The sequence below is a fragment of the Salmo salar genome, chromosome ssa06, assembly GCF_905237065.1.
Source record: "Salmo salar chromosome ssa06, Ssal_v3.1, whole genome shotgun sequence".
NCBI lineage: Eukaryota > Metazoa > Chordata > Actinopteri > Salmoniformes > Salmonidae > Salmo > Salmo salar.
This window is the reverse complement of record NC_059447.1, coordinates 49,461,649-49,477,913: the sequence shown is the minus strand read 5'-3', so window position 1 is coordinate 49,477,913 and position 16,265 is coordinate 49,461,649. Positions and strand designations below refer to the sequence as shown.

The 16,265-nt window shown below is 44.8% G+C and overlaps 1 protein-coding gene across 1 annotated transcript in view; it reads right to left on the bottom strand.

The window, feature by feature from the left end:
* Window positions 1-16,265, bottom strand: part of LOC106607585 (ezrin) — a 63,908-nt gene that overhangs the window by 2,150 nt on the left and 45,493 nt on the right. Inside the window, exons 9-14 of the mRNA XM_014204663.2 lie at window positions 10,117-10,213; window positions 8,651-8,814; window positions 7,561-7,691; window positions 6,099-6,259; window positions 563-655; window positions 74-358 (exon numbers count right to left, since the gene is read on the bottom strand). Of these exons, the coding sequence (XP_014060138.2) occupies window positions 74-358; window positions 563-655; window positions 6,099-6,259; window positions 7,561-7,691; window positions 8,651-8,814; window positions 10,117-10,213 (931 nt within the window). The remainder of the gene's footprint in view (window positions 1-73; window positions 359-562; window positions 656-6,098; window positions 6,260-7,560; window positions 7,692-8,650; window positions 8,815-10,116; window positions 10,214-16,265) is intronic.

Below are 16,265 nucleotides of genomic sequence, written 5' to 3'. Positions count from 1 at the left end.
ACCCATCAACCAACCAACCAACCAACCGATCCCTGCAAATTCACACAGCTCTTTGCGAACTCCTCTCTCTTACCATAAGCTGTTTCTGCACGCGCTCATTCTTCTCGGCCTCAGTGAGACGCTCCTCCTCCAGGCGGTGGTCGTTGAAGCCCTCGTTCTGCAGGTCGGCGCTGTATGTGCTATTGTTCTCTTCACTGTCGTGGTCGTTCTGCTCCTCCGCCATAGTCATCACCTCGTGGTTGTCCACGAACATGGGCACCTCCACAAACATGGGGGAAGGGGGTGGCGGAGGAGGAGCCGTCATCACCATGTGCAGCTCCTCCTTGGTCTTCAGCAGGTCGTCCTGGGCCTCCTGGGCCTGCGGGAAGGGAGGGGGATGGTGCTCACAGAAGTTATTAATACAGAACACCCTAGAATGCCCCACATTACAAATGCAACCTTCAATATTAAGTGACTGTGTTTGTGTGTTGGCACCTGCGAGCGTGTTTGCACATCCAATTGTGCGTGCATACATACATTAGGTGTGCATGCGTTTGTTCACGTGTGTGTGTGGGCGACTCACCCTGTGCTGCCATGTGTCGGCCTCTTCCTCCTTGCGTCTCTTGGCCTCCTCCAGCAGGGCGATCTTAGCCGTGTGCTCGGCCAGCTCCGCGGCCTGATGGAGAGAACAGAAGAGAGGAGAGGAGGGAGGGAGAGGACTTAAACATCTGGGAGAGGGACGGAGGACGACGGAGGAGGGCTACAGGCCACAGACAGTCATGGTACAGTAGACAAAGGACTACAGGTCTGTGGGAGGGGATGGAGAAAAAGAGGGGTGTACGGGAGTGTGGAGGAGAACTTCAAGTTTTAGTGAGGGCGAGACATTTGGAGTAAAAGGTGAATATTAGGACAGAGATGGATGGACACTGTGTGGGGAATGTATAAGTCACCTTCCAGAAGAGAGAAAAGAGAAGCTGAGAGTACTGTGGTGCAGTAGAGTGAGTAGGCCAGTCTGTCTCAACATGTGCTAGGGCTAATAATCTGGTGATGAGGTATAATGATTTCAGTGTGGGCCAACATCGTTTGATTTGATTTACTAGGACCCCCATTGGCAGACACCAATGGCGACAGCTAGTCTTACTGGGGACAGACAACGAAAAAGACATTGCAGACAAAAGACAAATGTTCATACATGTAAAAACATTAACATGTAGTGTGTGTGCATCTATCAGTAACACATACGTCAGTACATACACACAACAAGTGGGTCACATGGGGAAGAGGCGTTGTGCAGTGAGGTGTTGCTTTATTAGTTTTTTTTAAACCAGGTTTGCTGTTCACTTGCACTATATAAGATGGAAGGGAGTTCCATGCATTCATGGTGCTGTATAATACTGTACGTTTCCTTGAATTTGTTCTGGACCTGGGGACTGTGAAAAGACCCCTGGTGGCATGTCTGGTGGGGTAAGTGTGTGTGGCAGTGCTGTGTGTAAATTGACTATGCGAACAATTTGAAATTTCAACACAATGTTTCTTATAAAAACAAGAAGTGAAGCGGTCAGTCTTTCCTCAACTCTTAGGAACTGTGAGAACTTGCTTTGTGGCGTATGGTGTCAAAAAAGCAGAACGTCTCTTTATTAGGGATAGACCTTTCTCCATCTTTACAACCATTGAATCTATATGTTTTGACCATGACAGTTTACAATCTAAGGTAACACCAAGTAATTTAGTCTCCTCAACTTATTCAACAGCCACACCCTTCATTAGCAGATTCAGCTGAGGTCTAGAACTTACGAAATAAAATGTTCTTAGTTTTAGAGATGTTCAGGACCAGTTTATTACTGGCAACCCATTCCAAAACATACTGTAACTCCAAAAAAAGTAAAAACATCAGCTTACATGGACACACATGCTTTGTTTAATGCCAGTGGTAGGTCATTGGTAAAAACAGTAAAGAGTAGAGGGCCTAGAGAGCTGCCCTGTGGTACACCACACTTTACACGTTTGACATTAGAGAAGCTTCCATTAAAGAAAACCCTCTGAGTTCTATTAGCTCTGAATAGCTCTGAATCCACAAAATGGCAGAGGTTGAAAAACCACAAGTTCTCAACGCATAAGTTCTCAACAACAAGTTATGGTCAATAATATCAAAAGCTACACTGAAATCTAACAGTACAGCTCCCACAATCTTCTTATTATTACATTTCTTTCAACCAATGATCAGTCATTTGTGTCAGTGCATTACACATTGGGTGCACCAGAGTGGAAAGACCTACAGTTACGGTCAAATATATTGGCACCCTTGCACGATTCAGAATTTCTTCTCGAATAAGTTGAAAATGAAAAAGGTTGGGTGTTTACACGTGTATTGTTTGATTTACAACTGCACAGGACCAAGAAACACAAAACCGAAACAAATTTCAATTCAAACGAATTTGGTTGAGGCAGGTAATTCTCGTTCCCTGTGTAATTTCTCACCCATGGTAAATTGCAGGTGCCTACAGGGTAAAAATAGCCCTTCAACGAGTTTTGAAAAGAGAAAACAGAACATTACACTCCATTGTAAAGTGCAACGATGACAATATATACACTGCTCAAAAAAATAAAGGGAACACTTAAACAACACAATGTAACTCCAAGTCAATCACACTTCTGTGAAATCAAAGTGTCCACTTAGGAAGCAACACTGATTGACAGTACATTTCACATGCTGTTGTGCAAATGGAAGAGACAACAGGTGGAAATTATAGGCAATTAGCAAGACAACCCCAATAAAGGAGTGGTTCTGCCGGTGGTGACCACAGACCACTTCTCAGTTCCTATGCTTCCTGGCTGATGTTTTGGTCACTTTTGAATGCTGGCGGTGCTTTCACTCTAGTGGTAGCATGAGACGGAGTCTACAACCCACACAAGTGGCTCAGGTAGTGCAGCTCATCCAGGATGGCACATCAATGCGAGCTGTGGCAAGAAGGTTAGCTGTGTCTGTCAGCGTAGTGTCCAGAGCATGGAGGCGCTACCAGGAGACAGGCCAGTACATCAGGAGACATGGAGGAGGCCGTAGGAGGGCAACAACCCAGCAGCAAGACCGCTACTTCCGCCTTTGTGCAAGGAGGAGCAGGAGGAGCACTGCCAGAGCCCTGCAAAATGACCTCCAGCAGGCCACAAATGTGCATGTGTCTGCTCGAACGGTCAGAAACAGACTCCATGAGGGTGGTATGAGGGCCCGACGTCCATAGGTGGGGGTTGTGCTTACAGCCCAACACCGTGCAGGACGTTTGGCATTTGCCAGAGATCACCAAGATTGGCAAATTCGCCACTGGCGCCCTGTGCTCTTCACAGATGAAAGCAGGTTCACACTGAGCACATGTGACAGACGTGACAGAGTCTGGAGACGCCGTGGAGAACGTTCTGCTGCCTGCAACATCCTCCAGCATGACCGGTTTGGCAGTGGGTCAGTCATGGTGTGGGGTGGCATTTCTTTGGGGGGCCGCACAGGCCTCCATGTGCTCGCCAGAGGTCGCCTGACTGCCATTAGGTACCGAGATGAGATCCTCAGACCCCTTTATGAGACCATATGCTGGTGCGGTTGGCCCTGGGTTCCTCCTAATGCAATGCAAGACAATGCTAGACCTCATGTGGCTGGAGTGTGTCAGCAGTTCCTGCAAGAGGAAGGCATTGATGCTATGGACTGGCCCGCCCGTTACCCAGACCTGATTCCAATTGAGCACATCTGGGACATCATGTCTCGCTCCATCCACCAACGCCACGTTGCACCACAGACTGTCCAGGAGTTGGCGGATACTTTAGTCCAGGTCTGGGAGGAGATCCCTCAGGAGACCATCCGCCACCTCATCAGGAGCATGCCCAGGCGTTGTAGGGAGGTCATACAGGCCCGTGGAGGCCACACACACTACTGAGCCTCATTTTGACTTGTTTTATGGACATTACATCAAAGTTGGATCAGCCTGTAGTGTGGTTTTCCACTTTAATTTTGAGTGTGACTCCAAATCCAGACCTCCATGGGTTGATAAATTGGATTTCCATTGATTATTTTTGTGTGATTTTGTTGTCAGCACATTCAACTATGTAAAGAAAAAAATATTTAATAAGATGATTTAATTCATTCAGATCTAGGATGTGTTATTTTAGTGTTCCCTTTATTTTTTTGAGCAGTGTATTATATACATTAGAGTACAGTGCTCAGTGTAGGGCCCAGCACTTCAGGACCTGGGGTAGAGCTTGACATCCATAAAAGTATGACATTCATTTTGTTAGTAATTTATCAGAGCGTCACTGTCTGTAATCTTGGATCTCCATTCTCTACATGGATCTTGATGGGAGTTGCTATTCCCATCAAGATCCATAGGGTGGTCACATGAGAGCTCTGTCTGAATAGCCTCCAAGGAGTTGAGGGGGCATCGCTACAGGATGAAGTTCCCCCTTTGCACAGATCTAGGATCAGCTTACACTCAACTCCTTTTAAAAAACAGTCATTTTCAAACACAGTACCACGATGACATGGGGAGTAAGAAAAAACTAGAAACCCGTTGATTTTGAAAATCACTTTTTTACTTTTAATCCTACTCTGATGCCACAGAAGCATTTTTTTGTACCTTATCTTTTTAACCTCAAATCATAGAAACACTTGCTGTTTTCGCATATGTAGACACTGGTCTGGTGCTGCAGATGATGAACATGAGGTTGAAAAGTGGCGGAATTGCCCCTTAACCATTAGTGGGAAAAATTGTATTGATCCAAGATCAGCGTCTAGGGCCAACTTCATCCTACACCAGGTGGCCTCTGTCTGCAATGCACCAAAACAACATCTGTAACTGACTGGTTTTCACCAGAGCCAAACAAGCAAGGGTTCTGAGTAACCTGCATCTATTGTTTGCAGTGTGTGTGTGTGTGTCAAGTCTAGGGTTGTAAATACTGCACACACACAAAGCCCAGCACAAAAGCACGACACACACAGTGTGGATGTCTGACCATAAAAAACCTCTGAAGTGTTCTCAGCTGTAAAATTGGTGGCTGGTTGAAAAAGGCCCAACACAGCCTCCATTGAAAACACTCAACAGGTTGCTAAGCTAGACTAGTGCTTAGTCACTGGAGCTGAGGAGATTGAGAAAAACAGATGATAATGTTGCAATGTTCATACTAGTAGGGCCTATGGGGTAATGACGATGCATTACATGTTTGAGGAAAGCCCTATTAGAGCAAATAAATCTGTGCTTCTACATATTCATTGTTTGCTTTTGGGAGTTTTAAGCTGGGTTTCTGTATAAGCACTTTGTGATATCTGCTGATGTAAAAAGGGCTTTATAAATACTTTTGATTGATTTAAATGTATTTATTTAAACACCGTAGCCTACATTACTGTTTATTATCCATCCTGTTGCCTAGTCACTTTATCTACCTCAACTACCTCGTACCCCCACACATCAACTCAGTACTGGCGCCATGTGTATATATCGTTACTCATCGTGTATTTATCTGGTGCATATCTGTTTATCATGACAAAGGGCTCTGTTATGGGGTTTGTTCAGAGTGGCTGTTGCCTGATGAAGACCTGAGGGTCGAAACGTTGTTAAAAAATATCACCTGGGTCCAACTTGCCCCTATTAAAACAGACTCAGTGTTCCACTGTCAATAGCCTAGTGAGAGCACACTGGTCTACAGGTTTACTGTCAGGCCTGTTATAGTGACCCTGTGGGTGGTCTGGTGCAGAGCAGGGTGGGCACTGTCTGGCATAATGGGATGCGGTCCAGTTATACGGTGTTGAAGGACATTATTACGTTGTCTTAAGGAGCAGTCTGGTACAGGTTTTGTTTGCTCTTCAGTACTGAACAGTGGTTATTTCAGCTCTACACAGTTCGCTGCAGTGAGGTGTAGTTCAGAGTTGTATATGTTAAAGAGATGGTGCCTAGGCTTTAGCTCAGTGGGCTAACAGTCTTGCGGCGTGCAGGAGAAGGCCAGAGTTCAAACTCTGGTCAGTCACATATAGATACATAAGTCCATTTCAGCATGTACAGTATAGTAGGGTTATAGTTGGGTTTCAATTAGCAAGGTTATAAGGGGGTTGTGACATGTTTGTAACATGATTGTTTGGTGGTTCTCACCAGCTGCTCCTGGTTGTGCATCTGGTCCTCGGCGTGGCGGGCCAGCTCCTCCTTGGCCAGCAGGGCGGCCTGACGCTCAGCCTCCAGGCGGGCTGCCTCGTCCTCCGCCATCCTCCTCTCCACCTCCAGCTGCATGGCACGTTGCATCTGCTCCTGAAGGTCTGTAGAGACGGAGAGGTGAGACACACACACACACACACGTTGTGAGATTTTACATTTCTGCAACGTGTTACGCTATCTAGGGCAATAAAGAAGACCTGGAAAGCACCCAAACACACATGCTACTCATGCGGGTCAGACACAGAGAGAGAGCCTCAAAGAGATGAGTGACACTGACAGGAATAGACAGATACACCTCTATGAGACAGAGATATTTAATCAAATATACATACAGTGTGAGGCACACAGATGCACACTACATAGCTACACTGAGAAACATACAGAACAAGACAAACACTACAACCACATGTAGCAAACATGAGTTTCCTAACAACTCTCTAGCATTACACAGAGAGAATGTAAACCGCTCCCTGGATTACTAACTGACAGACCAGGTTTTTTTTTTTATCTTACCCCACGAGGTCCTAAGTACTGCTGTTTCTGTTCTACCTGATCATGAATTGCACCCACTTGGTGTCCCAGGTCTAACACAGCTCCTGATTAGAGGGGAAGAATGGGGGGAAAAAGCAGTTGTCCAGATTTGAATTTGAGGGTGATAGACTAATGACCAAGTGAAAATTCTGCCCAGCAGAAACCTCCAAATTACACTACATGTCCAGTACTGCAAAATGCTGTTAAAAAAAACAGCCTGCAAAAAAGGATAAAGGACCGAACTCTGAAGCAGGCCTTCAAAACGAAGTACGAAATACTACAAACTTACGATTGCAAAACGCACTACTATCAAACCATCCGACACTTACTGTAGTTACACGGCTGCTCTACTTCCATGGTATATTTGTAAAACCTTTCCACAGCTATATTCATGGAAATACTAATCCTGTGTGCCACGTAAATCCGAGAGAACGCACTATACGGTGAACACTGAAGAGGGTTACAAACAAAGGTCGATGAGAAATGCCTTATCAGCCCGATTGCTGATATCTAACCCTGTAAAAACGGTACCGCCGGGCTATCTAAGGTCCACAGTGACAAAGTCACACATAGCACAAGGCCACCTGTTTATTACCTCGGAATTGAAACAACCACAGTTTTAAAACTGTTGAAATGCAAATTGTCGTCAACAGAGCAATTTTCTCAAATATCGTTACTGTTTTAGGCTCTTTTATGCAGTATAAAAACGATGCACGCACAAAGTATGAATGCACACCAACACACACAAATTCTACAGGTACACACACACACTCTCTCTCACCCCCGGTCCTTCTCATACACATTTAGGTGATAAATGTGCTCTGGGTGACCCTAGTGTCCTCCCAGTCAGACCCTATTCTCCCAGTCCTACCTTTCTCTGCCTTCTTGGTCTTCTCCTCAAACTGGTAGAGCCTCATCACCAGCTCCTGCTTCTCTCTTTCCATCTGCTCCTTCTCTTTCTCGATGGCCTCCCTCTTCTTCTTCTCGTTCTCCAGCTGGGCCCTGCAGATAAGGGAGGCCCAGTGTGAGACAAAGGGATGACGTGTGCTGGCTAATAAACTATTAAACTGGCCCCTCTCGGAGTGTGTGAGGGCACACACTGATTTTAAACACATTGAGTAGACACACACACACGTCGTACACACAATCACATGCACATGGGCACGCACTCCCACACACAAAAGCAAGCAAACACATTTCGGGGGCACAGTGTAGCAGACAAACTGTCATTCTACACATACCCTTTGTAGTTTGTACTGTGATTTTAAATAAGCTGGTTCACTTTCATTATACAATGCAGCTAGTGTACACATGTACATTACATTGTAATTGATAACAATCTAGACCAAAAACACAATGAACATTCTCCAATAGATAATTCCCCTTTCCCTTTTGTGTGGGGTTGGCAGTGTAGGGAAAGTCCTACAGGCGATTTGTATGTGACAGACCTCGGCCATGTACAGCGTCATGAAAGACTGTTACATCATGTTGTTTGAACAGCTGTGCAGAGGCCATACTGTCCAGATAACACTAGCCAGCTCCCACAGCCTTGTCACACACATGTTGCTTCACTCACAGAATGAGGTCATGTTATTGAATTATCAGCGCTACGCTGGGTGTAATCTACTTATGCTAGTGACCTAGCGCTGCAGTACTTCAAGTACCTGTGAGGCCTACAAAAGGTGCTGAGCATGTCTTGCTGTAATGAAGAGCATGCTAAGCTTTGGAGCAAGAGATTCATTCGAGGATATGAATAACGGCATATATTTGCTACTGGGGACAACTCTTATAATAACATCTGCTAACCCTGTGTATGTGACCAATAAAATTTAATACAACAGATCTCTTTTTGTGAGTGATATTCTGAATCTGATCAGGTGTTTGGGTAGGGATGGAGCAAAAGCATGCACCTCCAGTTGTTCTCCAGGAGTGTTGACCATCCCTATTCTAAACTCACACACCTCTCCATCTGTTTCTGGTGCTTGTCCTCGCGAGCCTGGGCCTTCATCTGCTGCACCTCGATGGTGTCGGGCTTGCGGCGGCGCATGTACAGCTCGTGGTTGCCCATGCACAGCTGCAGGATGCGCTTGTTGATGCGCAGGCGAGGGGCATAGAACACAAAGTCCTGAGAGAAGGAGAGCGTGAGAGAGAGAGGGAGGATGAGAGATTGAGAGTGGGCGAGAGAGACCATGAGACAGAGGAGGGGTGGCAGAAATAAAAAAGGTGGTGGGGAGATTTGTTGGAGAGAGAGGCGCGAAATAGAAAGATGTGGGGGGGGAAAAAAGAGGTGGAGGAGGGTGGAGCAAAGAACAACTTGGGTCAGACAAAACGGTTTTGCAGACATCATGTCTTCTGTGCTAGAGTCTTACACTCTGCATGACAACGTGCACGGCGACCATTTGCTTTGGATGGAAAGTAGAAATGGCAGCTGAAGGAAGCAGTAGGAATGACTTAACCTTTCAGTTGAAGGAGACACTGCCCATATGCGCTTACTGACCAGTTAGCCTGACCGCATGCTCACTCTCTCACACACACACACAAATACTGGCTTGAGCAGAAGAGATGAGGTCTGTTGAGCGTAGAGGCTTGATGAACATTAGAAGAGCACTCAGGGTCTTTGTGCACGTGTGTCCTCGCCAACTTTTGTGTGTCTGTGTTTCTCCCTGTGTGTGCAAGCAGGGGCTGGAGCCAGGGTTCTTGAGGATAGCCCCAAGGAGACAGAGCAGGAGAGGAGAGAGGAGGCAAGCAGGCAGAGCTGGGAACATGGGAGGTGAGGTAGTCAACACACACACACACACACACACACACACACAATAACAGTAAATTCAAAGTAAAACAGCTCCCTGTACCATCGGACACAGGTCTCCATGACGCAGGATCACAATAACACTGTTTTGATGATTGATACTATTCACCAAATCACACACACCATCTTCACACACCACATTTAACATCACAATGAAAACAATCTGAAAGCATTAGCAAACAGCTGTTTGTGCTGTATAGCCAACTCCTATGGTTGTTTGTTTTTCATAACACCAACCATAGAAGTTGGCTATACAGCACAAACAGATCTGGGACCAGGATAACTGTCTTTTATATTGGTCCATCGTGACATCTGCTGCAGCTGTTTGCTAATGCTTTCAGATTGTTTTCATTGTGATGTTAAATGTGGTGTGTGATTTGGTGAATAGTATCGATCATCAAAACAGTGTTATTGTGATCCTGCTTCACAGAGACCTGTGTCCGATGCTTGATTCACACTGTAGGGCTGACCCAAACTGTAACGTGTTGGCATAGATATTGTCCTTTCCAGCAGAGTTCCAGAAACTATGCTGGATGTGTAACCAGGCTAGCCCCGGTACAGTTGGGCTTAGCCTGGCATGGCCTTATTTGTGTGAATCTATAGCGTTTAGGCCTAACTCACCGGGGCCTTCTTGTCAATGGGCTTGATGATGAACTTCTTGTCGTTGAAGGAGATGTTTCTGATCTCGCTCCAGGGGAAGCCAATCTTTGGGGTCAGTCTGATGGGATAAATGAGGCAAACCAGTGTTAGTATAGTATTGTTTTTACATGGCTTAATAGTGGACATTAGTTAATTTTCTTCTGTAGATTTATTCCCGATTATATCCCAAATCAAAATCCAGGGTATTGGTAGGCAAATATTTTAATTGAAACCAACTGAAGCCAAATTATTTTAATGTTAGTGGAAACACTGGGGCTGTCTCAAATGGCACCTTATAGGCTATGCAATATTTAGGGAAAATGTTGCCATTTGGGACACAGCATGGGATCTGTTGTAGGAAACAAGTGCAAATAGGATAGGATTAATTCCATGTAAATGTCTGAGGCAGGACTGTGCGTACTACTGCATTGTACCTGGCCTCTGTATCAATAGGGCTAGGTGTGAGGAATTTCGGGCGGGGCTCGTCCATTGTGTGCAGGAGAAAGAAACATTGACTGGTTCTTTACTTGGTCCCGTGTGGCTGAGTTGGTAGAGAATGGTGCTTGCAATGCCAGAATTGTGGGTTCGATTCCCACAGGGGACCAGTATGAAAACGTATGCACTCACTACTTACTGTAAGTCGCTCTGGATAATAGCACCTGCTAAATATAAAATGGACACACATACATTAGGCCATACGGAGGATGTTGTCTGAACCGCCTTACAGTGACAAACTGGAAACCCTGCTGCTGCCTGAATTGGTATTTCAATCAATTACAGACCCGTGCTGACACATGAGGAATCTACAAAGGAATGTAAAGGACTCTTATTTAGAGTCATCTCTAAACAAAAGGTTAGGTGCTGTATAAGGTAACATCTCCAAATGACTTATCCACAGAGTTGTGTTTCATAGAAAAAAATATGATTTTACCAGTCAAATTGCTACGGTCAGAAGCTCTAAGCCGGTTCTAGAGATTTTACTTACAGTTGAAGTCGGAAGTTTACATACACTTAGGTTGGAGTCATTAAAACTTGTTTTTCAACCACTCCACAAATGTCTTGTTGACAAACTATAGTTTTGGCAAGTCGGTTAGGACTTTGTGCATGACACAAGTCATTTTTCCAACAATTGTTTACAGACAGATTATTTCATTTAGAATTCACTGTATCACAAGTCCAGTGGGTCAGAAGTTTACATACACTAAAGTTGACTGTGCCTATAAACAGCATGGAAACTTCCAGAAAATGATGTCATGACTTTAGAAGCTTCTGATAGGCTAATTGACACCCTTTGAGTCAAGTGGAGGTATTTCAAGGCCTACCTTCAAACTCAGTGCCTCTTTGCTTGACATCATGGGAAAATCTAAAGAAATCAGCCAAGACTTCAATAGTGTGCAAGTTTAAACACCATTGGACCATGCAGCCATACTGCTCAGGAAGGAGACGCGCTCTGTCTCCTAGAGATGATCATACTTTGGTGTGAAAAGTGCAAATCAATCCCAGAACAACAGCAAAGGACCTTGTGAAGATGCTGGAGGAAATAGGTACAAAAGTATCTATATCCACAGTAAAACGAGTCCTATATCGGCATAACTTGAAAGGCTGCTCAGCAAGGAAGAAGCCACTGCTCCAAAACCGCCATAAAAGCCAGACTACGGTTTGCAACTGCACATGGGAACAAAGATCATACTTTTTGGAGAAATGTCCTCTGGTCTGATAAAACAAAAATAGAACTGTTTGGCCATAATGACCACCGTTATGTTTGGAGGAAAAGGGGGGATGCTTGCAAGCCGAACACCACCATCCCAACCGTGAAGTACGGGGTGGCAGCATCATGTTGTGGGGGTGCTTTGCTGCAGGAGGGACTGGTGCACTTCACAAAATAGATGGCATCATGAGTAGGGAAAATTATGTGGATATATTGAAGCAACATCTCAAGACATCAGTCAGGAAGTTAAAGCTTGGTCGCAAATGGGTCTTCCAAATGGACAATGACCCCAAGCATACTTCCAAAGTTGTGGCAAAATGGCTTCAGGACAACAAAGTCAGGGTATTGGAGTAGCCATCACAAAGCCCTGACCTTAATCCTCTAGAAAATGTGTGGGCAGAACTGAAAAAGCGTGTGCAGGCAAGGAGGCCTACAAACCTGACTCAGTTACACCAGCTCTGTCAGGAGGAATGGGCCAAAACTCACCCAACTTATTCTGGGAAGCTTGTGGAAGGCTATCCAAAACATTTGACCCAAGTTAAACAATTTAAAGGCAATGCTACCACATACTAATTGAGTGTATGTAAACTTCTGACCCACTGGGAATGTGATGAAAGAAATAAAAGCTGAAATAAATCAATCATTCTCTCTACTATTATTCTGACATTTCACATTCTTAAAATGAAGTGGTGATCCTAACTGACCAAAGACAGAGAATTTTTACTAGGATTAAATGTCAGGAATTGTGAAAAAATGAGTTTAAATGTATTTGGCTAAGGTGTATGTAAACTTCTGACTTCAACTGTGCGTGGTGTGTTCTGGGTTATGTAGAATCTCATAGAAATGTAAACATATACAGTCGTGGCCAAAAGTTGAGAATGACAGAAATATTAATTTTCACGAAGTTTGCTGCTTCAATGTCTTTAGATATTTTTGTCAGATGTTACTATGGAATACTGAAGGATAATTACAAGCATTTCATGAGCGTCAAAGGCTTTTATGGACAATTACATGAAGTTGATGCAAAGAGTCAATATTTGCAGTGTTGACCCTTCTTTTTCAAGACCTCTGCAATCCACCCTGGCATGTTGTCAATTAACTTCTGGGCCACATCCTGACTGATGGCAGCCCATTCTTGCATAATCAAACCTTGGAGTTTGTCAGAAGTTGTGGGTTTTTGTTTGTCCACCCGCCTCTTGAGGATTGACCACAAGTTCTCAATGGGATTAAGGTCTGGGGAGTTTCCTGGCCATGGACCCAAAATATTGATGTTTTGTTCCCTGAGCCACTTAGTTATCACTTTTGCTTTATGGCAAGGTGCTCCATCATGCTGGAAAAGGCATTGTTCGCCACCAAACTGTTCCTGGATGGTTGGGAGAAGTTACTCTCGGAGGATGTGTTGGTACCATTCTTTATTCATGGCTGTGTTCTTAGGCAAAATTGTGAGTTAGCCCACTCCCTTGGCTGAGAAGCAACCCCACACATGAATGGTCTCAGGATGCTTTACTGTTGGCATGACACAGGACTGATTGTAGCGCTCACCTTGTCTCCTCCGGACAAGCTTTTTTCCGGATGCCCCAAACAAAATTGGAAATGCACCGGATGCACCAAATCACACACCACATTTATCATTGCAATGAAAAATCTGAAAGCATTTACCCCAGTCCTCAGCAGTCCAATTCCTGTACCTTTTGCAGAATATCAGTCGGACCCTGATGTTTTTCCTGGAGAGAAGTGGCTTCTTTGCTGCCCTTCTTGACACCAGGCCATCCTTCAAAAGGCTTCGCCTCACTGTGCGTGCAGATGCCCTCACACCTGCCTGCTGCCATTCCTGAGCAAGCTCTGTACTGGTGGTGCCCCGATCCCGCAGCTGAATCAACTTTAGGAGATGGTCCTGGCGCTTGCTGGACTTTCTTGGGCGCCCTGAAGCCTTCTTCACAACAATTGAACCGCTCTCCTTGAAGTTCTTGATGATCCGATAACTGGTTGATTTAGGTGCAATCTTACTGGCAGCAATATCCTTGCCTGTGAAGCCCTTTTTGTGCAAAGCAACGATGACGGCACGTGTTTCCTTGCAGGTAACCATGATTGACAGAGGAAGAACAATGATGCCAAGCACCACCCTCCTTTTGAAGCGTCCAGTCTGTTATTCGAACTCAATCAGCATGACAGAATGATCTCCAGCCTTGTCCTCGTCAACACTCACACCTGTGTTAACAAGAGAATCACTGACATGATTGGTCCTTTTGTGGCAGGGCTGAAATGCAGTGGAAATGTTTTTTGGGGATTCAGTTCATTTGCATGGCAAAGAGGGACTTTGCAATTAATTGCAATTCATCTGATCACTCTTCATAACATTCTAGAGTATATGCAAATTGCCATCATACAAACTGAGGCAGCAGACTTTGTGAAAATGAATATTTATGTCATTCTCAAAACATTTGGCCACGACTATACACATCCAATACCCTCCTTTCTAGTACAGGGTCAAAATGGAACCCTGTCCTGATAGCTAGCTATATGTCTTATACTGAATGAGGGTGTGTGCGTTTTCTTGACAAACGGCCTAAGGAGTAAAACGTTGGCATGATGGCCATATCTGACATAAAAAGGAGCAATGGTATGCTAGTGTGTGTGTGTGTGTGTGTGTGTGTGTGTGTGTGTGTGTGTGTGTGTGTGTGTGTGTGTGTGTGTGTGTGTGTGTGTGTGTGTGTGCCTCAGCAGGGTCTAAGGAGTCTACACTATGCACTCTGTCTCAGAGGCCTTGGCAGTAGTACTGCTATGTATTGTCTGTAGCCTGCCGCCTTCATTGAGGGGCATGCACTCTAGGTCAGCCTGGCATTCTTAAGTCCCGCACAGCTTGAAAAACCAGTAGGCGTCACCATGGTTACAGCAGCATAGAGGCATTTCTGTTGCCGAGCCCCAGAGTGCACAAACACAAACACACCCACATATTCAAGGACACTCGGAGCCTTACACAGACACACAGCCCTGTGTTTGCGTGTCTCTCTCGCCCCATTTTCTACTTGGTTCACCAGATTTACAGGTATCAGACTACACTACACACAAGTAAAAATAAGAGTGTTAGATTCACTTTAAACCCATTCTATGGAACAATTGTAGTCGTAAATAAACACTCAAACATCTGTCCATTTGTGCTATGTGTGGATTCATAGCTAAGCATTTGGACACAAGCCACAATAATGTGGGTAGAGAGTAAGACAGTGGGAAATCCCAAAAGACACACTCAAGTTAGAGTTAAAGCACTACCAAATGTTAGCCAGACAGAGTCCTCTGGGGGCGGCTGAGTCGATACATTTTCTCATTAACCGCCCAAGGAGCCGTATTCACACTGCTTTGAATAGACTTTTGGCATGGAGAGTTCAAACAGTGCATGGAGCTCTTAGGGAGCAACGACCGTTGTCAACAACACAACCCAGCAATAGGTTAGTGCACAGCACTCAAAACACTACTTTGGCACGTCTGCCAGACATTGGTTCAAATAGTATTTCATTATCTACTTTGCTGTGCTTAATGAGGATACCGTAGGATAGGGGGCGCCACAGCGCATTTTGAAAAAAAATCGTTCCCATTTTCAACGGCCTACTAATCAAACTCAGAAGATAGGGCATGCATATACTTATTATATATGGATAGAAAACACTCTAAAGTTTCTAAAACTGTTTGAATGGTGTCTGTGAGTATAACAGAACTCAAATGGCAGTCAAAACCCCGAGACCGATTGAAACAGGAAGTGGAATTCTGAATTGTGGACTCGACTTCTCATCTTTCCTTATTAATCACACCGTTAACCATGGTTCAGTGAGCACTTCCTATTGCTTCCACTAGATGTCGCCAGTCCTTTCACAGTGGTTTGAGCCTTATAGAGTCAAAACTCAGTGAATGACACGAGTTTGAAATTGGTCACAGGGGATGGGCCATCACCATTATGACGCCGGCGGCCATGTCTGCCCCCACCTTTGGATACGGTTTTAAAGGCCATGACATCATCCCCCTCGAATCTTATTGGCTCTCTTGGTGTTAGAGGCCCTGAAGATTTATTTTATACAACGTTTGACATGTTTGAACGAACCTACATGCGCGAGCATTGCATTTATTCTGAACTTCAGAGCTGCGCTTCGAGAGAGCCATAGGACACGCTACCAACATCAGGTTAATGGAACGTGAAGTATGGACTTTTTGACCGAAAATACATCTGTTGTGGACCTGGGATGCTTTCTGATGAAGACAACTAAAGGTAGGCGATTATTGACAATATTATACAAGATGAGATGGTACATTCTATTGCTTCCAAGATGGCGCCGAGCTCTGTATATTAGCTCATTTTCTGAGTATCGCATCTCCTTTTATCGCAAAGTGTGATTACCCAGTAAAGTTAATTTAAAATCTGGTATGACGGGTG